General features: G+C 50.6%; 2 protein-coding genes across 4 annotated transcripts; one reads left to right on the plus strand and one right to left on the minus strand.

Annotated features, from left to right (window-relative positions):
• Positions 1–583: 583 nt before the first annotated feature.
• Positions 584–2,284, minus strand: TIGD5 (tigger transposable element derived 5). The gene has a single exon (XM_086465498.1). It carries the CDS (start codon positions 2,267–2,269, stop codon positions 584–586), a length of 1,686 nt encoding a protein of 561 aa, XP_086321624.1. The 5' UTR covers positions 2,270–2,284.
• Positions 2,285–2,965: 681 nt separating this feature from the next.
• On the plus strand, positions 2,966–26,071 carry EEF1D (eukaryotic translation elongation factor 1 delta). 3 transcript variants are annotated; one of them, XM_086466299.1, is made up of 10 exons: positions 2,966–3,009; positions 5,801–5,889; positions 14,157–14,280; positions 15,918–15,989; positions 21,050–21,118; positions 22,255–22,351; positions 22,600–22,703; positions 24,196–24,444; positions 25,004–25,198; positions 25,973–26,071. In XM_086466299.1, exons 3-10 carry the CDS (start codon positions 14,161–14,163, stop codon positions 26,009–26,011), a joined length of 945 nt encoding a protein of 314 aa, XP_086322425.1. In that variant the 5' UTR covers positions 2,966–3,009; positions 5,801–5,889; positions 14,157–14,160; the 3' UTR covers positions 26,012–26,071. The 3 variants fall into 3 exon arrangements, with proteins under 3 accessions (XP_086322425.1, XP_086322424.1, XP_086322422.1); XM_086466298.1 differs by lacking the exon at positions 5,801–5,889; XM_086466296.1 differs by lacking the exons at positions 2,966–3,009; positions 5,801–5,889 and adding an exon at positions 10,228–11,488.
• Positions 26,072–26,098: the final 27 nt, after the last annotated feature.

Genomic DNA, 26,098 nt, shown 5'->3' on the forward strand with positions numbered 1-26,098 from the left:
CACCAGCCCCTTCCAGGGCAGGACCGTTGCCTTACAGCACCCCAAGAGTGGTCCCTTGTCCAGGTGGCTTGTGCCCACCTCAGCCCCGCTCTGAGATGTGGGGGAATTACTTTGTGGAACTTCCACGCATCATCCTGGCTCCTTGGGGTGATGCCGAGCAGGTCCCTCCCTTGCCCCTTCTCCCCATGGGGTTGGGGAGGGGACTGGGCATCACAGGGGGGACACATCCATCCCCTTTTAGCGGTGCCAGTGACCAGTCTCTCGGGATTTAAAAAAATAGCACCTCCTAAATATACTTAGGGTGAGGCTCAACCCTCAAATACGCAACGTACGAAGGGGTTGTTGCGTAAACCACCCCCCCCGTTAGCCCTAAATTGTGACCCCCACCCTTAGCCGTGGTACCCCAGGGGTGTTGGGGCCTCCTGAGCCCCAGGGACTGCCCGTGATGGGAGTGGGGAGGGGAGCTGGCACCTCCCACCGCCAGCCCGCTGGGACAACTGGGGTGTCCCCACGCCCGTGTGTGTTCCCCCCCCACCCCAAGCGGGGCGGTTGGTTGCCGAGAGGTCGTGGGGGTCACCCTGCCCTAGGAATGGGGGCTGCCGCCGCGGTGCAGCCGCTGGGCCATGCTGATGAGGGAGCGAAGCTGCACCAGCTTCAGCGGCCCGACTTGCCGGGGGTCCTGACCCTCCAACCAGCGCAGCGCCGTCTCCAGACCTTTGATGGCTTCCCGAGCTGTTGGCAGCAAGGCGTCTCCTCCTTCCCCACCCCTTTTGCCACCCCCATCTCCGGTAGCTGCCTCCTCCTCCTCCTCCTCTGCCTCGCAGCCCCCGGGGCCTTCCTCCTCAGCTTCTTCATCCCCATTGTCCTCCTCTGTACCCGGGGCCGCATCGTCCAAGTGCAACCAGCTGGCCACCTCCTCGGGAGCCAAGCGCTTGTAGGCCAACGCAGCCAGGTGGGTCAGGTCGCTAAAGACTTTGCTGTCCCCGCCGCCGCCTTCCTCCCCGCACGAGGCGTCTCCATGCTCTTCCTCCCCAGGCTGGGGCTCGAAGGCGGCGCGTAGGCCCAGCAGCCAGCACTTCTCGATGGAGCCGGGCGGGATGAGGTCCCAAGAGAGGCCGGCCAGGTACAACATGTCCTTGAGGAGGAAGGACCGCACAAAGTCCATGGGGCTACCCGAGCTGCCGCCGCCGCCCGCGCACGAGACGGCCAGGCGCAGCAATTCCCTCTTGTAGAGCTGCTTGAAGGTGGAAACCACTCCCTGCTCCAGCGGGGCCGGGATTCGGCCTCCCCCTCCGGCTGTGCCGCTCCCGGTGGGGCCCTTGGAGAGGAAGAGGGCGCGGATGGAGCCATCGGGTGTTTGCAGCGGAGGGGACTCCTCAGGGCCTGTCCCAGAAGGGGGTGACGGTGAGCTAAGCAGCAACACGGCCTTCTGCTGCAGGCAGCTGCGGCGCAGGTAGCGTTTGACACCCGGCACGAAGTCCTCAAAGAACCAAGCCCGGAGAAGGGCCGGCCCCAACCTGGCTTCGGGGCTGTAGCGGTAGCAAGCGGGGAATTTGTCCTGGTTGTGATGGCGGAGGCTGGGGGGATCACGAAGGCCCCCGACCACCAGCGGCTTGAGCTTGTGGGAGCCGGTCAAATTGGCGGCCAGGAGCACGGTGACCCGCTCGCGGGGAGCCGGTCGCCGCTGCGTTGCCCCGCCGGTCTGCCCCGGCAGCAACTTCCAGTAGAGTCCGGTGACGTTGGCGTTGTAGATCTGCTCATCGCCGTAGCCCCCGGCGTCGGTGGCCGGCACAGGCAAGGCCTCGGGGCAGGCGGCAGGAACGCGCTCGGGCTCGGCGGGGAGGCCGCCCTCGCCATAGATGCGCTGGCTGGAGATGCCGTGACGCTTCTGCCAGCGCCAGAACCACCCGTGGCTGGCCTTGAAGGTACATTCGGGGCCGTAGATCTGCCGGGCGAAGGCCTCAGCCTGAGCTTGGATGAGGGGCCCGGAGAGGGGGACGCCATGCTGGCGGAGGGCGAGGAACCAAGCGTAGACGGCACGGTCGATCTCCTCCTCGTTGGCCAAGCGCATCTTCTTGCGTTGGGTGCCCACCTCACCCCCCAGCTGCTCCAGGAACCACCGTAGCTTGGCCTCGTCCTTCAGCCACCCCCTCAGCGTACCCCCCGGCACCCCGAAGGCCCGGCACACCGACGCCTGCCGCTCGCCCTTCTTCACCCGTTCGATGGCCTGGAGCTTGTCCTTGATGGAGTAGGCCCGTCGCAGCGCCATCTTCACCGACACCCCCCCGGCTGTACTGCTGTTACTACTACTACTACTGCCGCCACCGCCCCGTCGCCCTCCCGCCATACCGGCCGACCCCCCACCCGCCTCCGGCTCCCCCCCGGGCATAGAGCAGCCCCCGCAGCCATGAGCCGCCGCGGTACCGGAGGGGCGGGGGGGGAGGGGGGCGCGTTATAACCGGGGCGGGGCGGGGGGGGGGGGGGGGGGGGCGGCGGCGCCTTTGTCTCCGCTCCAGCCCCGAGCCGGCCGGTAGGGCGGGGCGGCCCGTGGCGCGCATGCGCCCCCCCCCCCCCCCCCCCCCCCCCCCCCCCCCGTAGCGATTAAGTTGCGCCGCTCTTTCCCCCCTCCCCCTTCCTCTGTTGGACTCTTCCCCGCAGCTCCGCCACCACCTTTGGGTTGCACCACTCTGCGAGGATGGGGAACGGGGGGGAGCTCCTCCCCGCTTCCCACCTCCCTGCTTCACCCTCCCTTCCCGGCTGTTCCACCGTGGGGATAAGGAGAGGGGTGGGGGGGTGAGGGAAGGAGATCGGCGTTGTGTGAGCGCGGCGCGTTGTCACACCCATTCTGCCCGCACTCAGCCGTGTGTGCCGTGTGTCCCCCCCGCCCCCGCCGCGCGTGGTCCGCGCCGCCCCCACAACCCCCCGCGCGCCGCGCGCCGCCTCCCTTTGCCTGGTGGAGGCCGAGCGGAGCGGAGACGCCTGCGGCCTTGCCCGGGCCCAGCGCTGCCGGTGAGTGCGGCTCCCCCCCCCCCCCCCCACCGGCCCACCGGGCGGGCTCCTCGCCCCTTGGGCTATTTCACACATCCCTCCACCCCCCGAGCCTCAGTAGTGGGGGTTTCGAGGGTTCCTAGCTTCTCTCGCAGCCCTGGGAGGGGGGGGGGGGGGGGCGTAGCACCTCATGGTTTGTGAGGTTCTTCCCCCTCAGGGTTGAGGGGGTTCCTCCCGGTCCCTGGGGCCACTTTCTTCTCCCATAGTCCGCAAGAAGCGGGTTACGATGACTCCATCATTATCTGCGGGGCCAGGGGAGAGGGGGTTGGGGGGGGGGGTACGTCGTTATCGGTGGGGCCGTTTCCCTCACAATGGCGGGAAAAAGGGGGGGGGGGAGTTCGTTATATGTGGGAGTTTCTTTCCCTGCTATAGTCTCAGGGAAGAGAGGTTGTGGGGTTCCCACATCGTCTTTGTGGTCCCTTCTTCTTCACGGCCTCGGGAATGGGGGTGGTTCTTTCCCCCCCCCATTATTTGTGGGGTCCCTTCTCCCCCCGAGGAGAGGGCTTAGGGTGCCTTTGGTCTTTGGGATTACTTTTCCCAGTTCAAAGTCCCAGGCAACAGTGGGGTGATGCACACCCTCATGCGCCCCCACAGTCTCTTTCCTCTTAATAGTTGTGGGAGACCCCCCCCGGTTCCCTGTGGGGACTCTTCAACCCTCACACCCCAAGAAAGGAGGATGTGGGGGATCCCTCGTTATCTGGGAGATCCCTTTTCCTCTCCCAGGCCTAGAGAAGGGAGGCTTTAGGGTTCTTCCCTCTCTGTAGGGTCGATTCTAGGTAGGTGGTTGCGAGAACACCCCATTACTGCCGTAAGGGCTGGGTGGGCTAATCCTGGAGGTCTCCCTAAACCTTCCCACAGATTGGTGGGTAGGGCAGGTTCCCTGTCTGGTGGTGTGCTGGCTTTGGGGATAGCCCTGCTACATAGAACCTCCCCTTGTCAAGTCTGGGCAGGGGGCGTCAGTGTGATTCCTGCCCTGGTAGGGAGGGGAGTTTAGGGGACACCCCCTCTGTCTCCAGGAGCTCCGGGTGCCTCAGGGGTCTGTTTTTCTCCCCGTTTCTCGTCTTGGCAAGGGTTTCTTGTCGAGTCACCTGCTGCAAAGGGAAACTCGAGCTGCTCCCCTGGCCTGGCATGGAGGAGCTGGCAGCTCTGTAACCAAAGCAGTGGCCTCATCCAGCCCGGGGCCTGGTGTGGTTCTGGGAGCCCTGTAAAGCCTCCCTCATCACCCTGCCCTTGCTGTGGAGACACACCTGGGCTCTGCTTATCTCACCTCTCCTTCTCCATCTCCTGGTGTTCCCAACTCCTTTGTAACCTTGATGGTGACTCCAGCAGCCCGTCCTCCTCTTTTTGCTTTGCCTTTTTTTTGTTTCAATGACAGCTCACTCGGGAGGTATCGCTTTCACAACTATATTTGGGGAATGGGCACAGCTGGGGAGGAGTTGCTTGTGCCAAGGCTGCTGAGGTGCTCTCAGGGGGTTTGGGAAGGATTACAGCAGTAGCTAAAGTTGCTGAGGCTGCTACAGTCTGTCGTTCCTCCCCCTCCTGGCGTTCGTATTGATATATGGATTTGTTCTTGCACGCCTGGATCACTGACGGTTTGGCATTGATTGTAATCTGATGTTCACAACCCTGCCGTGCTCAGTATGGAGGAGAAAATGGCTTGGCTGTGCAGCTGTAATTCTTTCCTCTCCTTTTCTAGGTGTGCCCTTTCTCCCTGACCTTGCAGGTGTGCCTTTTTTTCTCTCCACCTAAGCTGTTCCTTTTCAACTCCTTCTCTTTTTCTTGTGAAGGTGACTTCTCTCCTCTTTCCCTACTACTGATTGCCCGTGTCCTTGATCTCTTCATTAGCCATCCGCAGCGTTGTTGCTCGGAGCGAAGAATCGCTGTTTTAGGTGACAGAGGTTTGGGTTTCCCGGGTTAGTGTGGAGCTTTGTAGTACAGCAAAGGTGAGGAAGGCGCTCCCTCTCCCGACTCTCTGTCCTGCTGCTTTGAACCACCATCTCCGCTGCTTGTGAGGCACGGCAGAGCCAATTTAGGGAGTTAAACCAGCAGAAGAGCAACACTACACAAGCATTAATATTTTTCTTTTGCTTTAGCTGCTGGTGTTGACTCGGTGCCCAGCAGCAGCGGTGAGGAGGGGGCGGATTTGCTCCCTGCGGCTGTGAGAGGCCATCAGACCCTCTGGTGTGAAACCACCCTCAGTTCTTTTCACTCTGAATCCTGCAAAGGAAAACCGCAGGAGGCGGGGTAGGGTTGATACTTGCCTTCCCTTTGCTGTAGAGCAGGTAGGTACGAGGCAGCTGTGCCGAAATTCCCGGCTGAAATGGCTTATCCCTTTCATGCAGGACTGCAGCAGCAGCAGTTTTGGGAAGAGGAGAAGCATTTTGCTTGGAAGGCGTGGGCAGTGCAGATGTCTTTAAGCGTGACGTAGCCCAGGTGCCGCTCTGAGGCTGTAGAAAGGAACAGACTGATGCCCATCGACCTTCTTGCTCCTCTCTCTGGTCTTTCTCAGAGGTCAAATGGGGCCCATTTGGGATTTTGTGGCATTTATTTTGCTGGCTGCTGCCGAGATGAGCGTTGAGGAGGTTCTGGTGGGGCAGGGTGGTGTGACATGCGATAGGACAGGAGCACTAAATATAAAACTATGTTGGCCTGGTCAAAATCAGCTGCGCCGGGGCATGTCTTCATCATCCCGTGTCCCCCCTGGTGCCACCTGATGCCCATTTTTGGTGGTTTTTTTTTTTTTTTTCTGAAGAAAGGAGTTGAACTGTTGTCTGTCATCTTGCCCTCGTGGTCATGACCTGCAGAAAGCAGCTGTCCCATCCCTCCAGAAACCAGTGACGGGTGAGATTTGCCGCACTCGCTCATCGAAAGAGCCTTTGCGAAGCTATCAAACATATTTTAAGCCCTATCAAACTGTTACAAATTATTTCTGGGGGAGTTGCTTTCAAATCGTGGCGCTGCCTGACTTGCTGTGCCTTGTCAGCCTGGCAGAGAGCTGAGCTTAAAAAACAAAAATCTCAGTTTACTTCCAGGGCGAGAAATTGTACGGGGGTTGATGGACTTCAGGTCTCTGAGGGGCTGTGACAAACGTATTTATAACCCAAATCCCCCCAAAAAACTCACATTCATTTTCTAGGCTTCTCAATTCAGGAGAAATTTTAACTTTCTCATGGACAGAAGAGAAAGTGGCTTTCATTAACCCAGTAAAGGGCATTAAATGAGTAAATGGAGCTGATTTAACTTTCTTTTTTTGGCTACAGCCTTAGGGTAACATATTGTATGCTTTTGTTTTACTGACTTTTGAAAAAGTAGCCAGACTTAAAGGGATAACGCTGCCAAATAGCTGAAGCCCAAAGCTTATTTTGGATTTATGGACCAACAATAGAGACCTTTTCATTGCCTATTTTTAACTTCACGCGTTTCCCTGCGGCGCTGGAAGCACAGCACAGATTTGTTCTGGTTTGAAATCCCCAGGCCGTGGTGACGAGACAACAGCAAGCCCAAAGCCCTGAAGCAGCAGCTGGGATTAAAAATTCTTTCAGTTTTTTTTTTTAAGGCCTCTTTTAACAATCCGTGGGTGGTCTAAACATTGACCTGTGGTTCTTTGTTGCTTGGGAGTATTTGATTATTTGGTGTTGATAAATATTAATAGTAGCATTTGCCTTTCCAGGGGCTTTATGCTTTGTAAAACCATCTGATAGATTGTCACTGGAGAAGCAAAATTTGTCCTGGGTACACAGGAGCCAGTCTCTGGGACGTGCAGTAAGAGCCCTTCTTAGGTTTTTTTGCTAAGATTTCTTGAATGCTTTTTATGACATTTACTGCCTCTGTCTCAAAGTGTACATTTATCTTCGTGCTAAAAAACTGCTTCACTTCTGAAAAATGTTACGAGGCAGCTTATGAACATGGAGTGAAGTGGGCAGCTGAAGAGACCAGGCGGAAAGGGTTGAAAGAACTGCGGTTTGGTAAATCTCAGCTGCTTCAGACACAACCCCAAGCAGCGTGACATATGGTGTAGGCTCTTAAGAAATCTTAAGTCAGTTTAAATTTCTTCCAGAACCTCTGAAGAGATGAATTTGTCCCTCCAGACTTTGTCAGATCAGAAATACTCCCCTCACTCGTGGTGCTGTGATTTAGCAGCCTCGGCTGTGGTAGGATTGTGAGCTCGTATCTTGTCTGGAGTATGTTTGTGTGCTGGGAGAGCTGAGAGTGCTTTGGTCTGGTAGTAATGGCCTGCGGCTTGTTTCAGTGGGTGTCTGCACCAGCTCGGGTGGTAGTTTGTGTTGTTAAAATCCCTGTATGTGCCTTTTCCCAGGTTTCTCTGGGAAAACTTGGGAACACAGAGTGGAAATGGCTTTTTTTGGGGGGGGGAAATTTTTGCTTGTGTTTGTCAACTTCATTGAAAATGAGGTCTTTAGCACAACCCAACCTAAGGTTTGGCCCCTCATGGAGACAAGGAGGATCTCAGACTCGTTTTCAGAAAACGGTATTGCCACTTACTGTGGTAAATTCTTTTTACAAGGATTTTTCCTGGTAGCAGTCTTCATAAAAACACCACTTGAATTCCTGAGCGCCAGATTCAGTGGGGAACATTTGGGGTCATTTGGCTCGAGGGTTTGCAGAAATACACTTTTTTTACATGTAAAGTTGAACGAGAAGCTGTGTCTCATTGAGCTTTGTAGGTAAAGCCTCGTAGGTGCAGCTCTGGGTAAGTCTTATTCTCCTGCGAGCTTTCACGTGTTGTTTTGATGCTTTTCCTGAAAAAAATGAGTCTGCTGAGTATTGGTGCTTGTGTTTTATTTCTAGCTCCTTCATGGAATGTTGTAGAGATTGCTAACTTCTGGTAAAAATAACTACAATCACGTGAATTAATTATTTGATAATTGTTACCTACAATCACATGAATTAATTATTCAATAATTGTTACCTTTTCAGAATTCTTTGAAGTATTTATTGCTGTTGAATTACCTGAAACTGGGGAGACCTGAGCTTCGCTTTTGCACCAGCTGACCGTATTGGTGCGGCAGGTTGGGAGCCCTTCTGGCTCGTTCCCCGTCGTGATCCTTTTGGATAGGTGTATTTTGATTCCTTGTGATTTAAAATTAAAAGTAACTGAGTGTCTGTGGTGTTGGTTCATGACGAGAACGTGGTTCTGGAGAGTTAACCAGCTGTAAGTTTAATTAAATGTATTATTTATGAGGGGAGTTACCTATATGATAATAGACTTGGCTTTTGTCATTCTGGGTCCTTGCTGACTGGCTGCTGCGTCTCTAGAACTTGAAACTTTCTTTAACTTTCTCTTTTTTTTCTTAATGCTATCATAGGAGCTAAAAAAGTAAGTACTCTCTGGCTGTTGTTTACACTTTCCAGAAAATCCAGGGAATAGGATCTGGTACTTCTTACTAGACAGATTATTGCAGAGTTTTCTGATTTCCACCGGAATAAAACGTACCTTTTGCAGGTTTATTAAATTCAGCCACGTCTCACGGTTATTCGAGACAGTTTTTTGATCTGAGAGAACCTCCTGACAATTGCAGTCGTCAATAATCCACCTCACCCCAGAGACCTGGGGCTGCAGCTGTTTGCTTAAGGACTTGAGCAAAATCACTGATAATTAAAAAGAAAAAAAACCCACCTAAACCCCCGATTTTAGTTTTGACAAAGGGTCTGTATGAGATGTTAAGGGCTGAGGTGCAAATGATGGTGGGAGAGTTTGAGTCGGTGTTGAGTCACGCCCTGGTTTTTGGTTCCACCCACTAGAGATTTTTTCCGAAATAGTTCTAAGTCAGAACCTCTGAGTATCACAACACCTGCGTTGGGCTAACGAAGTATTTGCAACAAAGGATCTCCTTGAGGGCTCCAGACTATGATTTTTTTATTATTTTTCCCTTGGAATGACTCGAATGTGACTAGAGCCAAGCAGAGCACGTCAGGCTGATGCAGATGTTGTGTTTAGGAGCCCTTATCGACTGAAGTCACCCCAAATTCAAATGTATCGCCCTGTCCGTGTGGTTTCAGTCGGGTGTTTTGCTTTCCCCGTGGATTTCGGGCTGGCAGTTGCCACGCTAGATCCCGATGGCCGCTGCTATGGGGCTTTTGTGGACAACGCTCTTTGTTTGCATCATTCCATCCTTTTCCAGGCTGCCAAATGACTGAGCTGCAATTACTGCTCTAGCAGACATCGCCTCCTCGTGAGGTTACCCTCCGAGAATCCCATTTAAATCGACAAAACAAGTTTCAATTTAGATGTTTTTAAATGTTTTTAGCTGTATCGCAGTGTTTTCAGCAGCTGGGGGAGGAGCAGTTTCACAACTCCAGTAAGAAAAAGGAAACTTTTGCTTTTCCTAATAATTGTACAGTAAATTCTCTGCTTGGAAAAGTATTTCCTAGACCTTTCCAATAATTTACACATACTGAGAGCTGCTTGATTATTTTTTTCCTGTAGTAAAGTATGGCTAGGGCAGGAAAACACGAAGCAGATGCACTATTTTTAATTTCAATAGAGTATTTTTTTTTTGTAAGCTAAATTAATCGTGAGATCTCCAGCTCTTGGTCAATTTTAATTTGCCAGGAACTGGGGTTTTAAACCAAAATGAAATCATAGTTTTTCAGTCAGCTCCCTCTGCTGGCTTTCCAGTAGCAAAGCAGAAAGAGGTGGAAGCAATGACCTCTAAAGATAGTCGAGAATTGGGCCATCTTTCTTTTTTTTAGCCTCTCTTCACAAAACAGTGCCTACTTGAGAACTCTTAACCAGTAGTTAAGGGCTGATATACTAACTTGGGAAAATATCTTCCACAGTAGCAAGGGTTTGAACAAAACCTCATTGTGGTAATTTTTTTTTTCCTGCTGGTTGTCTTCAAAAGTGAAATTTGAAGTGTTTTCAGCCGGCGCCTTTATTTTTAAATAAGTAACATGCAGAATGCCTGTGAGAACAGCAAAAGGATTTTAGGAGGAAGGTTCTTTCGCCTTCAGAAACTGGATGTGTTCAGGCTGTTAAATTTCTTTGAGTTAAAATTTAGAACAAAGGGAGAAATGGAGCGAGACGCGTAGGCTCTTTGCCATGAATCCTAATGGCCCCGTAGCTGTTGACACTCTTGCATTAAGAAATTATGAAACTCTGATGCATGCCCTTGCTTTGTTTGGTTTTGCTGCCACTACATTGTTGTGCTTATCTTTTAATGCTGCCCCTTTTTTGGAAGATGAGGACAAGGAAGTCTCCCTGCCCCATAGAAAAGGTGTGGGTGGACAAGCATAAGTATGACGAAGCGGAGAGGCTGCATTACGAAAGAGAAGCGATGCTGGCTGCTGCGGCCCCCGAGGAGGGCCAGGAGGTCGAGGCTGTCAACGGAGTCTGCAATGACGACTCCGTGGAAAGTGAATTCAAGGGAGACCTGAAGAAAGCGAGGAATGGAAAGAAGCAAAGGAAACGGAAGCGTTCTCCGAAACCCAAAAACGCAGCCTCCAAGTTAGACTCTATTCTGAGCGGTTTGGTAGCTGACCACGTGTGGTTCGAGAAGCCTTTCTATGATCACGCTGAGAATGTGTACAGGAAAAAATTAGCCGATTGTCAAACCCAGGAGGCACCTGAGACTGCTGAGCAGTCCCCTTTAGCGGCCGGTTCGAAAGCTGTCCAAGATGTTCCTAAGCCAAGGATGCTGTCACCAGCCCTGTCCTGCTCCCATGGTAGTCTGTCTGCATGTCACCATGTTGTTCAGGGTGTCTGGGTCAACAAGTGTGACTTTGATAAGGCCGAGGAGGTGTTTATTGAAAAATCTCAGTTCTTTGTTCCGCCAAATGTCCTCACCATCCCACCTGTGTGCTCGAGCGCTGGGCTGAGAACGCCGGATGAGGGCTACGTTACGGCCCTGCCCACTCCTGCTACGCCAAGCTTGGCTCTGGACGCTGTTGCTGATTCTGCTGCCGCCGTCGTCACCGGTTTGCCTGGCTCTGTAGACCAGACAGTCAATGGTAAGCCGCAGATTTCAAGCTTGCAGGCTCTCATGTCAGAGGTGTGGTTAGAGAAACCTCTCTACGATGATGCTGAGAAGAGCTTCTACGAGAACATGTTTGATGGTCACCCAGCGGGCAAAGCCAGCCGGCAGCAACGCGGCTGCCCCGAAGCGTTGAAGAACCACCATGAGGACAGGAAGAACTACAGCGCTGAAAAGCAGAAGGACATCAAACCCGCAGAGGTGGCCACTGACTCGCCGCTTCCCAGCGATGCTCAGCAACCTTCGCCTACCTGCTTTTTCCTGCATGAGGACAGCGAAACCGTGTGGCTTAACAAGCTGACGTACGACCGGGCCGAGTCACGGTACTACGCGGCCGAGGCTCTGAAGATGTCAAGAATAGGAGAGCATACGGGGCTGCAGGAATCCACAGCAGTAAAACCCTCCCAACCAGCTGCTCACGCTTCGAGCGTACCTCCGCCAGGAACGAAGTAGGAGAAGTTTATTCTGGGGTAACACACATGCAAAACTGCCGGGTCAGGATTGAGCTGAAAGGATTTGCATGTGGAGAAGACGGGGCGGCTGCAGGACCGAGCCTGCATGGCGCTGTAGGGAGAAAGCTGCTCCTGAGCTGGGGAGCCTGTTTGTGGGGGGGAAACTCCTTCAAAGGAGCTCCATTCTCCTGATAAATGCTGGTGGCTAAAGGTAGTGTTGGTGTGATGCCAGAGGTTGAGCATTTTAAAGTCAGGGCTGGGATGGGAGCTAAGGTTTGACCCTCTCTGTATGGGGGGGAACCCAGGGCCATGCCTTTCCATATTTGTATTAGATATAAAAAGGTATAAAAGTGAGAAGTAATTAAAGTGGTGATTATTTGCTGTTTGAATTACCACAAGGTCCTTCAGAGAAGCTGTTGTCCCCAGTTCTCCTGCAGGGCACGTAGGCCGGTCGTTGAGCTCCGTGCAAGACGTGGCTACGCTTGAGCATCACCACAAACATCCAGCTTGAAGAAGGCTTGGGGAGGACAGTGAGATACAACTTAGGGTGTCGGTGCTGCGTTTGCTTCATTGCGGGAGAAGATTTGCCTTTCTAAGTAGATGATTTGGTCGAAGCCGCTGTTAATTTTGGGGCAGGGCTGGCTGGATTACAGCTCGTTTGATGTGCGCGTGTGTAGCAGGAAGAGCTCCTTCTGAAATTGTAGATGACCGTCATAGTTGTAACGAGCAGTTGGTTCACAGACAAAACATTTAAAAACTTCTTTTTAAGTCCTGGCTGAGTTGCAGTATGATACAGCACTTTCGGTGTTAAAAATGTACTTTTATGTATGACTGCCTGAACCCTGAAGTCTGCACTGAGGGCTGTAACGCCCCGAGAGCCTGTCTGAAGGCCAGTGCCTAGATGCTGTTTTGCAGCGAGTGATGTTCTTGGAGCATCAGTCCTTATTTCTGACACTTTGGATCCTTGAGTTTCGTAGGATTTGTTGGGAAGTTTTAAGATCTTTGTGGCAAGTGATACAGGGGGTTGCAGACAGGCGTCATGTGCCTTTCACCCCGTCCTCTTTGGGATAATTTTCTCTTTAGTTGGACAGAACTGGGTATTTGGTCGTGCCTTTCACCCTTCCCCAGAAAAGTCTAAGTGTCATTGTGGAATACGTGGCATGAGTTGGTCCGTAGCTGGGATTCTCTATTAATGATACTGGTCGGCAGCTCAAGCAGGATCTTAGAGGGTTGAGTGCTGAGAATGGCTTCAATGTAGAGGACCCGTGTGGGGTGGTGGCCTCTGGTCTCTTCTGGATGGGTAGATGAGAAAGGTGCTTGTTTTACAAAAGACTGGCTTCTGGGGAAGTGTTTTCCTGGAGAGCTGCGGGGTTTTGAGCTGACAAGGGAAGGGTTTGCGGGTTGCTCTTGGTTGTTCTCTTCGTGTTGTGTGGTGGAACCTGGTCATGGTGTGGTTTTGTTGTGGTGCTCTGTCCCCACTCTCCCCGCCTTCTCAAAGGGATGTTGGCTCTGTAGCTGTCCCCGGCTTGAAATAAGGGCACTTGCTGTTGCGGGGGCTCCGTCGTTTGCCCTCAAGTTAAGAAATTAAACACCTTTTGGAAGCTCCTGCGCTGAAGAACAATAACATGTGCCTTTCGCAGCAGCGTTGGAGTGTTTTCTGCTCGTAGTGACGAGTGTCTGAGCCTTGCAAACGTTGCGTTGCTGATGATTTTAATTTAATGGCAGCAGCTTCCAAAAGGGTACGTGTGCAGTGGCTTGTGGTGCTGTGTGGATCTGGATTCCTGGAGGCTGGTTGCTGTTGGTGTCGGGTGGTATGCTGTGCTGAGCTGTTCCTTACAGGGAAACGGAGTCACCGTCCCCGGAGGTGTTAAAAAAAAAAAAAAAAGTGTAGATGTGACACCTTGGGACGTGGTTCAGTGGTGGGATTGGGTTGACGGTTGGACTTGATCTTGGAGGTCTTTTCCAACCTTTATGACTCGGCGGTGCACCTAGTGAAGCATGGCATGAGCAGGTAGAGCCATGTACCAGCCTAAGACAGCAAATAGTTGCTGAGTTGTGTTTGAGGAAGATGGAAACGCTTTTAAATTCGTGAGCTGTGGTGTTTCAGGAGTTGCCTGTCGTGTACGGAGTGCTCCCTCCTTGGCCTGCTGTAGGGTGGCATGTGCTGCTTGGAGCTGCGTGTTCTTCAGTCTTTGGTTTCCCCGTGGCCAGGGGTCTTAAGAATGAAAAGAACTAAAAATGAAGAATTAAAAGTTACTCTTTTTTTTGATTCTCATACACAAGACATCTTCCTTAGCAGCAGATTCCCGTGGGTCTAGCATGATCTAGAAAATCCTGCTCTGAAAGCTGCTTTTTTTGTGTGTGTGTGGAAGAAGATAGAGATCAGCTGATTCTGTCCCCACTTGATGTTCTGTCACGAAATGCAGGTCAGGCCGGGCAGACGGGCAGGTGATTAGACTGCCCTGCTTTCTTAATAGGATCCTCTGTACTTAAACTTTCCACTGGGGGGGAAACTGCCAAGCAGAGAGCTGCAGGCACAGCTCTGTGGGGGAAGAAAACACTCTTCTGACAAGCTCGTTGCAAGCTGCTACCTGTAAGTACTTCTAGGAACTCACTTTGGGTTTGGTTTTTGTTTTGTTTTTCTTTATTTTATTCCTTTCTGCAGAAAAATGGCAGCCAACTACTTTGTGCACGAGAAGATCTGGTTTGATAAATACAAGTACGACGATGCTGAGAGACGATACTACGAGCAGATGAACGGGCCAGTTGGCGGCTCTTCACGCCAGCAGGTAACGCTGCTTCTCACATGGGGCTTAGCAGAGCGCCGGAGCTTTCAGAGCTAGTACAGAGCAGGAGAAAGGACATGATCCGCCTGGACGTGCCCTTTTGTGGTGTTTTCTGCTCTTGGCGCTGCTTTTTTCAAGCGTTGAGTGTCTTCTCTGGAGCTCTACCCCCCCAGGGATGACCCCTGTTGTCCTTTGAAAGACCATCTTCTGTGGCCTGTGAAGAATTTCTCCTGGTCAACCACTGTACTGGGGGATCAGGCACCCTTGTAACACCGGGCAAAGCAGTTATAGGCAGCAGCAGCAGTTACTTTTAATCTTCTCAGGCTGCTGTGGCAGGGCACAAATGCTGCCTGGGATCTGACAGGGGGCGCAGGCTGAGCTGCAGGTCTGATGACTGGGCTGGGCCGTGTGCTGCGCAAAAGAATGGACCTCTCCCCGTCCAGTCAGGGAAGGTACTGGTTTGCTGCCATTTTGGAGGAGCAGCTAATCTTTCCTCGATAAGGGGTGTACTGGGTGTCTATAGGACAGGCCTAGTGTTTGAAAAGAGGCTCCAAAACCCACAGAAATTACGTTCTTCTCTTTGCACCCTGTGGAATAACCAGTTTGCTCCTGCAGAAGGCTGCATCGCGGTACTGGTGAGTTGTGGGGAGGAGGTGGAGGGGAAGCGTAGCGCTGCTGCAGCACACGTGAGCTGAAGTAGTTCCAGCTTAACTATTACCCCCAAATTATTGCTATTTAAAGGTACAAGAGCTGTCGTAACCTCTTCCTGCCACGTAAAGAGCTGTTAACTGCTTCTGCGTTTGGTTGGTTTTGTAGAAAGCTGCTTCAAGTTTCCGATGGCTGTCTTGCAGGTGTTTTAAGGGGAAGCTTTTTGCTGAAGTTAACAGCTTCTAGGCACACTCTGCCTATTCCTGCTGCCCGTGCTAGTGTAGTGGTAGCACAGCACCTGGGACACGTGCAGAAAAAAATGAGGAGCTGTAGATAAGCGCTTGAAGTAGATGTTAAAGTGCAAACCTCGGCGGTGCTGTAGAAGAACCGTTTGTAAGACTATTTCATGCCACGTGAGGAGCTTCCAGTGAAGAAGTTCTGCCTTTGAGAGGTGGCAGGAAGGTTCTGGGGGAGATTCTGCAGCAGATTTTTATCAGCCACTTCTCTGCTAAGGAAAAAAAAGATCCCCACTCCTTAAAACCTTCGTGCAACCTGGAAGTGGTGTCCACCTGAAAGTGTCCAGATTGTTGCTCTTCTGTGGTCTGTTTGACACGGGGGTTTTTGGGCTTGTGGGCAGTTTCGTGTCTCAGATCTTGTCGTTTCGGAAGTGACTCCAACCCTCTGTCTGGCTGGTAGTTGTCCAAACCGTTCCAGGTAATAATAGAGACTTTAAAAGCTCTTGACTGGATGATCTCCTGGACACGTGGCGTGATGGCGACCAGGGATTGCAAGCGACCAGGGATTGCAAGCGGTGCTGCTTGATTTAGAACCAATCCTCCTTGCAGCTCATTTTGCTGAATCATTGGAAGGAAACCCTCCCCCACTCTTAACCCCCTCTCCTTTTTTTTTTTTTTTAACTGCCCTGACCGATTTCTGATGTATCTTTTTTTTTTTTTAAAAGAAAATCTTGGTTCTTTCTGCACTGTTTGCAGGAGAACGGAGCCAGCACGATCCTACGCGACATTGCCAGAGCCAGGGAGAATATCCAGAAATCGCTGGCCGGAGTGAGTACCCAAGCTCTCTCACCAGCTGGCTACCCGCAACCATTTTTAGCTGTGGTGCATCTCACAGAACTCTGCTGTGACCACTTCATGGATTGTGTGGCTTCTTAATTTTTAAATTAGAGGAGAAGACTAAGGTGCGCAGCGCTGTGTAGCACCAGCGTAGTTCCATCCGGTCAAGAGCACGGTTACTACTAGAGTGCATGCTGCTTACCTGCTTGCTAGCCTGCAGTGCTTTTTAAAACTAACTGCATTTGGGTTAAAATTCTTCAACTGTGCATTCCTTTTCTTGTTTTTCTCCTGGTGGAATGTTCCCACGAGTCTTACCTAACAAGTTACGAGTCGCTGTTAAAATAACCTTGCTGGGTAGCGAAGCACTGAGCTGCCAGCAGGAGTGTGTATGTCTCTCTTGGGGGTACACTGAGCTGCCACCTTCTCTTTCCTGTTTTGCTTTCAGTTAGGGGGTATGTGCAAAAAAATGGTATCTTCCATCTGCTGCATCCAGGGAATTCAGCTCTTAAGTGTGGACCGTGCTGTAGAAGTTCAGTCACATCCTTTCTGGAGGTGTTTTGGTGCTGTTACGTACAGCCAGCACTGCTAAAACTCTGGAATTTTTCCAGAGGAAGCAGAGATCTTAAATTAATAAGCGGGCTGGCTTCACGGGTGAAGAAAATTTCGCAGAATACAGCCCTTGTGTCTTGATTTCTTACCTCTGCTGCATACCTGGAAGCATCTGAGGGTAGCAATCCTTTAGCTATATTGATTTGACCTCTCGGGGTATTTAACACCCTCAGTTTCTGTCTAGATCAAGTACAATCCCAGGGAATTGAGCTTTTCTCAAGGGGAATGTTTCCTGTTCCCCGTAAACACAAGCAGAAAGGAGCCATGCGTTCGGGGTGAATGCGGAGGAGTTAGGTTAACTGCTTTCCCCACCGTGGTCTCTCTGTGCCTGTTGAACTCAGCACTACTAAAGCAACTTCTGCAGCCGAGATACTCAGTACTGCGCTGGAAACTGGGAAGTGGATGGAGGAAGAGCCAGGTAAATTCCATGAAAGGATGGTGGGAAAGGATGAAATTTGCTTTGGTTAGATTCAGCAGCCCCAAGTACAGCATGGGAATCGATGGGAAGTTGGGACATCTTAGTAAAAACAATCCCAAACGTGTTGAGGAGGAAAATACTTGGAAGTTTTCGGACTTTAGCATCAGTATTTCAGCCAACAGCTTAGGGAAGTGTTTCCTGAACTGACTTATTTAAGTTCAGCTCTGAAATAACACGTTAGAGCTTTCAGTAGGGACTGTCAGCCCCTGTCAAAGGCTTTTAGTTTGGACTTTAGGAAGGCGGGCTTGAGGATTTAAGGTCAGGCCTGAGCCGTAGGGCCTTCAAACCGGGATCTGGGGTGGTGCAAAAGGTGGATTGAGACTCTCCAGGGAAGGCTTGAAGGAAAAGCATTGAGGTACTGCACAACTGAGTGAGGGGAAGCATTGAGCACCCTCATCTGCCTTGCTGTCCAGGGAAACTCCATCATTTATTTAACCTATAGCTGCCATTCTGCTCCCGAAAGATGCTTGGGTAAGTGGAGCACATGGTAACGGTGCTCTCTTCCTCCTTTCTGTTTTGTCATCCCGTTGAGCTCATCGTGCCTTACCTCAGCTTACACGATACCCCGGAGAGCTCACCACCTCTGGTTTTTCCACACTTTGCCATGTATCTGCCCTGAAACCTGAAGCAGTAAATCACGGTTGGATCTTCTGTGTGAGTTAGACTGAGCTGTTGAGGAACAGGTCTGAAACATCAGCTTTTGTAGCTCGCCTTTCTGAAGGATCATCATTCACCTCGGGCAGCTGCGGCGTGAGCTTGAGTTTAGAACGTGCTTGAACTTTGTTTTTCTGTTTCCGAAAGCCAAATTGATGATGTCTGATCTACAGAACAACAGCGAAGCATGTTTTTATAGTCAGGATTTCATCTTTCCTTCCACCTGCATGTTTTTTATGGTCAGAATTTAGTCTTTCCTTCCACCTGAACAGGCAGAGTTATTGCCAGCAGTCTGAAGATGTAGCAGGTGAAGAACTGGCTCTTTTAAGGTGGCAAGATGGAAGATGAGTGCCTTTTTTTTGCTGTGAAAATCAGCCAAGGCCGGTTTCAGATCTGCTTCAGCTGGCTAGCGGTGTTCTGAAATGCATGAACGAGCATTAGAAGGGTTGAGGCAATGCTTGGTACCTCCTGAAGGAGAGTACGAAGCTCTGATGCTGGAAACATTTGTTTGCACATACCTTTCATCCCGCTTTGCATGGTCATCTCTGCTTTCAACAGTCTCTCCAGTTGACATCTGCTCGATGGCTAACGCTTTCCTAGATGATAGAGAGTTGTTAACGTGCAAGGGACTGCAGCTGGTGGCGTGGAGAGCGCAGGTGGGGAGAGATCTTGCAGCTGGGGACCGGAGGCACGGAAAGGATTGACTTGCCTGAGATCATAAGCAAGTCCAGCAGAGCGGGTGACTGAACTCGCGCTTCCTACACCCTCCCTGGGGGCTCGAACGAAAGGGATGTCGCTGGTGTGGGAGTCTGAAGCTCTGTTATTCCCCCCTCTGCCCAAGCTCCCTCTTACAAAGTCTCTGTTTTTTGTGGGTTTCAAACAAGAAAAGCTCCCAGAAAACCTTTGATCTTGCTCGAGTGGAGGCCACGTTCAGAAGCGACGGCTGTGCATAGGGGATGGTCACACTTTCTGCAGGAAACCAGCCAGGATCCATCCTGCTGGTCTTAAACAGGAGGGAAAAGCCTCTTCTAGTTCTTCAGTAGCATTTCCCCACAGCTCAGTTCTGTGTGTCTCACCACGGCTAAACTTTGTTCCTGGAGCTCAGGTGGACCGACCGGAGGGGAAGGGTGTTGTGTCTCTGCATGTGTGAAGTAAGTTTATTTTTGGGATGAAGCTGGGAGTGCTTTGTGAGCTCTAGACTGCAAAAAACCACACATCAGAGCTTGTCACTTCTGTGAAAGTTCATTGTAACTGGGTAACTCAAATTAGGGGGCAAGAGTTGGTACCTCCAGATACTTCTGGTAGCGAGGGAAGTTTTCCAGCTTGACATATCAAGGGAAGAGCTCTTAGCTGTGGTTGTCCAGACACATTTATTTCAGCTGACATAGAAATGTAACCATTGCCAACTTTTTCTTCATGAAGCTGATTTTTAAAGTACATTTTAGAGTCAAACTATAGAGAGGGCCAGATGTCGACAGCTGTTTGAGGCTGAGGCTAGATTCTGTTTTCTACCCTTCATAAGCAAGAAGTCATTGCTTGAATGATTGAATTTATATACAGTATATATACAGACACCAAATATATACAGAATATATACTATATATATATATTCTGGGCTTGCTGAGTGCTTCTGCTGTGCAGAATATTTTGAGTAAGTTGCAGCACTGGTCAGTCTATGATTAATGTGGGTTCAGCACAAAAACTATGGCTTAAGCTTCTTGAAAACAAAGGTTTTAAGAGCTCTGCCCATGAGACAGTGCTCGGGAAGGGACTGAAGTCATGCTCTGGAACTCCCCACCTTTGGGATTTCAGATGACTGTCCTTGATAAAATTCAGAAACGCTCATGTCCAGCTTCCTCTTAGCACAGTTGGGTCAGAAGAGGAAATAGCGCTTGGTTGCGCGTAGGAAAAAGCACACCGTGGGTAGCTTGGGTTGGTGACCCCATCTCTCAAAGCTTGAAACGTTCTCACCTCGGGGAAGAGTCCACAGGCTCGTAAAGGCAACTTTTCCGCCATTTCTGACCGCGTGGCGTGACCGCCTCCCAGAATTGGGAACTGGGTTTGGCTAAATGGGCATGAAAAGCACAGCACAGACATGAATCCAGGTTTAGGATTAGCTTAGCACACGTGATACGCTAAATCTGTTCACCCAGATGCACGACACTGAGCTGTTCACTGGGTGTTTAACCCCTAGGTGCATCCGGGTCGTTAATCAATCTTGCCATTTCTGCAGAGAAACCTCATTAGCAACTTGCAGGTGAGAAATCCTGGAGGCGAGACGACTCCCTGGATAGATGTACAGCAAGGGTTGTCGCCAAGGGTTTTGGGCTACCCGAAAGGTCCCTTGAAATAACAAAACGTTGTTTTTTCTGTGCCCTTCCTTGCTGAGAACAACTTGGCGCAGAGCAGAGCATTTCGAAGGCCTCCCGCCTCTCTCTTGCAAGCTGTAGCTACAGCCTTTTTTGGGGGAAAACGGCTGCGTTTTTCTCAAAAAATGCAAACGCGGAACCTGCTTCAGCGTTTGGCTTGGAAAAAATGTGACTGGGGCTTCCGAGTGCCAAATACCTGTGGTGCTTGCTGCTTAGCTGAATCGGCAGGCTGCTTTTGGGGGGAAAAAGCCCAGCTGCGTATCTCTTTGCGGGTGACACAGCTCCTGTGTTTGATCATGAATCGAAACAAGTGGTGCTTTTGGAAGGGACGGGGATGGAGGTGACTATGGCCAGAACTCACTTTGCACTGTTTTAATTTAGACCTTGGCCCTTGTGGTGTAACTAGAGCAGGAAGGGGGTCAGGCAAGGAGTTCATCTGAGCTTTCATTTTTGTCCGTGGTGGATAAGGCTGAGGGCTAGCCCGGTGCGATGAACCCGCCATGGCCAGCAGCCTCTGTGCCGCGGTGCATGTGAGGATGGAAGCCCACGTCGGGGTCTCATCAAGCCGTTAGCACGGAGCTAACAACACATACAGTGTTGTGTGGCTTTACTCCTCTTTAGGAGAGGTGCATTAGTGGTAATTTGGGACTTCATTAACTTGAGTCTTGGTAAAGCATCTCAGTTTAGTTCTGCCACCCAGCTGCGTGACCTTTCTGCGGGCACTGAGGTGTTGAACGAGAAGACGGCGGAGTTCATGGATAAATGCTTCCGTGCGGGCTTTGTGGGGTGTGTGTGGTTGGTGTGAGGCTGTACCTCCTTGCTTGACGAGTTGCCCTGCATGTGGAGCTGCTTCCTGCCCTTGAGCTGCGTTTTCCAGCATGAAAACCCTTTGTATCTTCCACGTTGAACCAAACTTCCCCCAAACCTCTCGCCCTTCGCAGCAGAAGACAGCTCCTCGTAGTAAAGAAGCTCCTTCTGCCCGTCACAAGAGGCAGTCGGGCCGCTCAACTGTAAGTCCCCTGCGCATGGATGGAGCTGGCTGTGTGTGATTTGAGAGGACGTTGTACGACGAGGCCAGCCCTGCCTCAGAGAGTTCTCCTTACGATGGGAAGCACTTTGGCACGTGGTCACCCTGTAGAATAGGATCTTCCACCAGGGCATTTCGGTGTCCAGGGACTGTAGACCTGCACTTGCGTTCCTGCCCCTGCCCCTACGTTGGAGGTTGATTTCATGGTGCTTTTGACCTCTGGCCCCTGCCCCTTTTTTGGGTGGTGGTGGTGGGAGAAGTGTCTCTTTGACCTTCCTTCTGGGAGCAGCTCGTGTTGTTCTACGTGTCTCCCAGGGCCACGCATCCTGAGACCTGCTTTCTGTGCATCCCTTATCCCTCTCTCTTCATCTTAACCCCTGTCTTCCCCTCTCTTTGTCTTCAGTGACTGCTGAGATCTCAGAAGCACGGCAACTGCAGCCGACAGCCACGTTATAATTATACTCAGGGTGCACTTGAAAGAGTATAAATTATTTCCTCTGTTGTTGTATTCAGTTATAATGACACTTAAAGTGAAGTGTGAAGGCCTGTTATTTTCTTTCCCTTTGCTGATTTGAGTTATTAGCAAGCTCTTTTTTGCTGTGGAAGATTGGTATAATTGCTCCCTCAGGATGCGTTAAAGTAGGTTTTAAGTTGTTTTTTGAGAGGAATTAAAGGCTGGACGAGGCAAGGTGGGAGTATAGAAATGTTGGGATCTCGTTCCAGCTTTCACAGTGACTCGCTGTGTGACGTTAGGCAGGTCACTTCTGTGCCTCAATCTGTCTGTAAGAGGAGAGCAGCTGCCCCGTTTACAGGGTTCAGTGTGAAACTTCCAAAACTTTGCGTGTGTTTAGCGGCAGTCTGTGATCTGAGACTGCAAAGAATGACTTTATCCTTCCCTCCTCACTGCCAGCTGAAATTTCTCGAGGTAGATTTCATGCTTCATTCTCTAGAGCTAGTATAGTCTTTTCATAGAGCCTTTAGAGAAAATGTCCTCCTCCTTAGATTAGCTCTCAGATTTTCTTCTTCCCTGGAGGCATGACTCTGCTTTGCTTCACTGAACCACTGAGCTTGGGAGCAGGCGGGAACAGATTGGCTTCATTTCGGTTTTCCTTCTTGCAGAGCGCAAGCGCAGCTGCTCCTGGGCCTGCTGGTGACCACAATGAACTCCTTGCCAGAATTTCTCACCTGGAGGTAGAAAATCAAAACCTTCGCAGTGGTAAGTAGGAGAATCTTGCGGTGTGAAAGCAAAACTGGATGGGGTCCTCTGCTCCTGTGGGGTGTAGCCCTGACTGAGTTTGTCTGTCGTCAGGTGAGCATCTGGCAGTGTCTTGATCAGAGCTTTGCCAGGCTTCCCGCTAGACGGGGGCAACTTTGAGCAGAAGCAAATTTATCCTGACTTGGGAGCTGATGCAGGGCCTATAAGTTAAGGTTCTGTTCTTTTTTTTCCCCTGCATCTTCTCGCAGTTGTTGCAGACCTTCAGATGGCCATCTTCAAGTTGGAAAGCCGTCTGAATGCTCTGGAGAAGTCATCTACCTCTCACCAGCCTTCACCGGTTCCTCCAACCCAGGTGAGCCTTGGCAAAGTGCCGTTCTTGAATGCTGCCAGGTCGTTTCCGAGATCTCGTAGCTATCTGAAGGGGGAGAGATGCTCATAGTTAGGGTGAGTTTGCAGCTGCCTTGTCATCTTTCCCTAAAAATACAACATGGAGGAGTGTTCTGCCTTAAGACCAGCAAAGAAGCTACATTGGAGGTTTCAGCTAGGGAGGGCTGCTGCGGATCTGTGGAAGTTTGGAGTTAATATGTACTTGGTCAGCGTTCAGCCCACGGTGCTGCGAGTTTCTTAGCAGGCACCAGGTAAAATGCTGCTTTGTTACAATAGATGAGCAGAATTGGTGACACTTCTTTGTTTTAACCAATGTCCCCGATAAAAATTTGAGAGGGCTCCGTGGGAGCTGAACGCGTGGCACCAATGGGATCGAGTCTTGTTGGAGGTTGGAAGACGTGCTGGTGGTCTCTGCAGTAAGCCTGCAGAAGGCGTAAGGCTCCTCATGCTGGGCGAAGACGCTTGGTTGCGTCCCCAACTGCTGTCCCACTGGGACTCTTACGGTCTTGTTGATGGAGGGTCCCCATCACGACAAACTTCTCTGTGCTGTGGCAGAGAAGCCGGCGCTGTATCGCAGCGGGGGGGAAGCCCAGGCAATGGCTCCTCCTCACGTGCTTCAAAGTTACATCAAAAATTCAGCATTTTTATATCCTTTTTCTGCAAAGTCATGATCTTTAACATATTTTGACATTAGCATGCATGTTATGCCCACTATTAATTTTGACATTTACAATGATTGGTCCACCCTATCATATGACTTTATTAATATTCCTATACTAATATAATCATTGGTTATTTTACTGATCAAAATCTCTTGATATACAAATCAGGATGGGGAGGATGTGAGAGTCTTCACAGCAACATCCCTTTGTTTCTATGGTTTCATCCCATAAGAGAACTACCTGAGAATGTACAATTTCACCCCTTGTACCTGTCTCCTTGCCTCCCTGTTCTGTTCTGCACAGCTTCACAACCCGCAGCGGCTTTAGCTTTGGCCATCTTCGTAAGGCCTGCATCTGCTGTCTCTTAGCATAACTGAGATTTTGTGTATTTCTTACTATAATGCAAATTAATTGAATCAGGAAATAAATAGAAGAAACTAGTTGTTCATTAAAAACAATTAATTATCAATGAAAAGTAATTAGCTATTCGAAATTCAGATCTGATTATAACAGTCTGAGCCCTTAGGAGAAGGATCAGCTCTTGGCCACGCAGTAGTTTTCGCTCTAGGAATAGAAGTACGGCCGTGCTGGGCCGTTTCAAAGGTCCATCTGGTGGAATGTCCTGGTTTGATAGCCCGTAGGTGCTGCTTCACGCACATGGCGTGGTGTGGGCCACCTTCGCTGTCATGAGTGACGTAGACTTGTGTTCCTGAGCTGCTCCTGAGATCCACCTTCACGTTAACCTTCTCCCCTTTTTCCTTCATGCGAACTTCAATGCACGTCACCCCGATGAAGAAAGTGGAACCGTTCAGCGTTCCCTCCAAGAAAGTGGAGCTTCCATCTACTTCACCAGCAAAGAAAGTTGAGCCTGCTGCTGCAGAGGAAGATGACGATGATGACATCGACCTTTTTGGTAGCGATGATGAAGAGGAAGACCAAGAGGCTGCCAAAGTCCGGGAGGAGAGACTGCGGCAGTACGCGGAGAAGAAGGCCAAGAAACCGGGTCTTATTGCCAAGTCTTCTATCCTTTTGGATGTGAAGCCAGTGAGTAACTGGAGTGGGGGAGCCCCCACGTGAGGCTGCGTGTCTTGTGCTGCAGGAGGCTTTAAGTCATCCCTTGCACATCCGAGTGGACTGGTGAATCCTAAAATCGTTAGGTTGGAAAAGGCCTCCAAGATCCTCAAGTCCAACCGTCAACCCAACCCCACCATGCCCACTAAACCATGTCCCGAAGTGACACATCAACATGTTCTTTGAACACCTGCAGGGATGGTGACTCCACCACCTCCCTGAGCAGCCTGTTCCAGGGCTTGGCCACTCTTCCAGTAAAGACATTTTCCCTAATGTCCAATTTGAACCTCCCCTGGTGCAACTTGAGGCCGATTCCTCTCGTCCTATCGCTAGATGGGACCTGCAGATTTCCAAACAAGGGGTTGGAGCGAGGTGGGATCTTGCAGCCTTTGTGCACCATGGCAAGCGCAGGCTGTTTTCCCTGACCAGGACTTGAAGACAAGACACATAATAAGTGCCCTAAAGATGGGAATAAAACTGTCTTGGTCAAATTGTCAAAAACCACTGAAGTTTGTGCTTTATGCTTTTGCAGTGGGACGATGAGACTGACATGACGAAGATGGAGGAATGCGTCCGGTCCATCCACATGGACGGGTTGGTTTGGGGAGCCTCCAAGCTGGTCCCAGTAGGCTATGGCATTAAGAAGCTCCAGATCCAGTGCGTAGTGGAGGATGAGAAAGTGGGGACAGACATCCTGGAGGAGGAGATCACCAAGTTTGAAGACTACGTAAGTCTTTCAGCGAGCTGGGCGATGCCTGACCTGTGGGGTATTTCTAACAAGGGTTCGTTTGCACATTTTAGGCAAACTTGGGTTTTTAGAAGAAAACCACGTGTGGAAGTGATGGTGTCTGCCTGCTGAGACACTTGTGTAGGATAACTAAAGAGATTTTTTTAAAAGGCTGGCTGACACAGATACCTTGCAAGATGCTTTGTAAAGCTGTTCTGCAGGCTCTTGCTGCCCACCCAGCCCCCACTGGCTGTTTCTTTGGGGAACCCCTTGCTTTTACGTTTCGCCTGGGCAGCACCAGGGTAGACACACAGATATTTAACCTTGGCTGGAGGAGATGTCTCCAGCCCCATCCTTCCTCCTTCCATGGAAATGGTAGCTCCAGCCCCGTGACAGGTAGTAATGCTCCCAGTCTCACTGTTGGGAAGAGCAGCATGCTGGATACCTCATTTTATTGATCTTTGCCTACTTTTTTTTGCTTATATTTAGAATAAATCAGGAACTTTAAGATTAATGTTGCTAGAAACTCATAGTATGATGTTCTTCTAAAGATTGATGCAGTAACTAGTGCGGTGCAGTGTCCTGTTGTCACTGATGTCACAAGGAATATTAAATAATAGTCCTTACCACTGCTGGGGAGCTGGTCTAAGAGACCTGAGCCGAGCTTGGCTAGCGCCTGCTGTGAAGAAATCCCCGATGTGAGTGTTTTCTTTGGTTTAAATGTCTCTAAAACCCCTTGGCTCATCTCTGCCTGCTGCTTTTGTTCTGTTTCAGGTGCAGAGCGTTGACATTGCTGCTTTCAACAAGATCTAGAAATGCAACTGTTGTCTCCTCTGGAACTGTAACTAATAAAAGATGAGGATTGGGAGTGCAGATTGGATGATGTTTTTCTCTGCCCAA

Source organism: Leptosomus discolor, chromosome 5 (genome assembly GCF_034619465.1).
Source record: "Leptosomus discolor isolate bLepDis1 chromosome 5, bLepDis1.hap2, whole genome shotgun sequence".
NCBI lineage: Eukaryota > Metazoa > Chordata > Aves > Leptosomiformes > Leptosomidae > Leptosomus > Leptosomus discolor.

What these genes read in the sequence shown, in the direction of transcription:
- TIGD5 (XM_086465498.1), bottom strand. Translation starts at nt 2,269, where the DNA reads ATGGCGCTGCGACGGGCCTACTCCATCAAGGACAAGCTCCAGGCCATC.
- EEF1D (XM_086466296.1), top strand. Translation starts at nt 10,248, where the DNA reads ATGAGGACAAGGAAGTCTCCCTGCCCCATAGAAAAGGTGTGGGTGGAC. An exon ending in GCGGCTCTTCACGCCAGCAG is followed by an intron (nt 14,281 to 15,917) that starts GTAACGCTGCTT and finishes CACTGTTTGCAG; the next exon opens with GAGAACGGAGCCAGCACGAT. An exon ending in AAATCAAAACCTTCGCAGTG is followed by an intron (nt 22,352 to 22,599) that starts GTAAGTAGGAGA and finishes ATCTTCTCGCAG; the next exon opens with TTGTTGCAGACCTTCAGATG.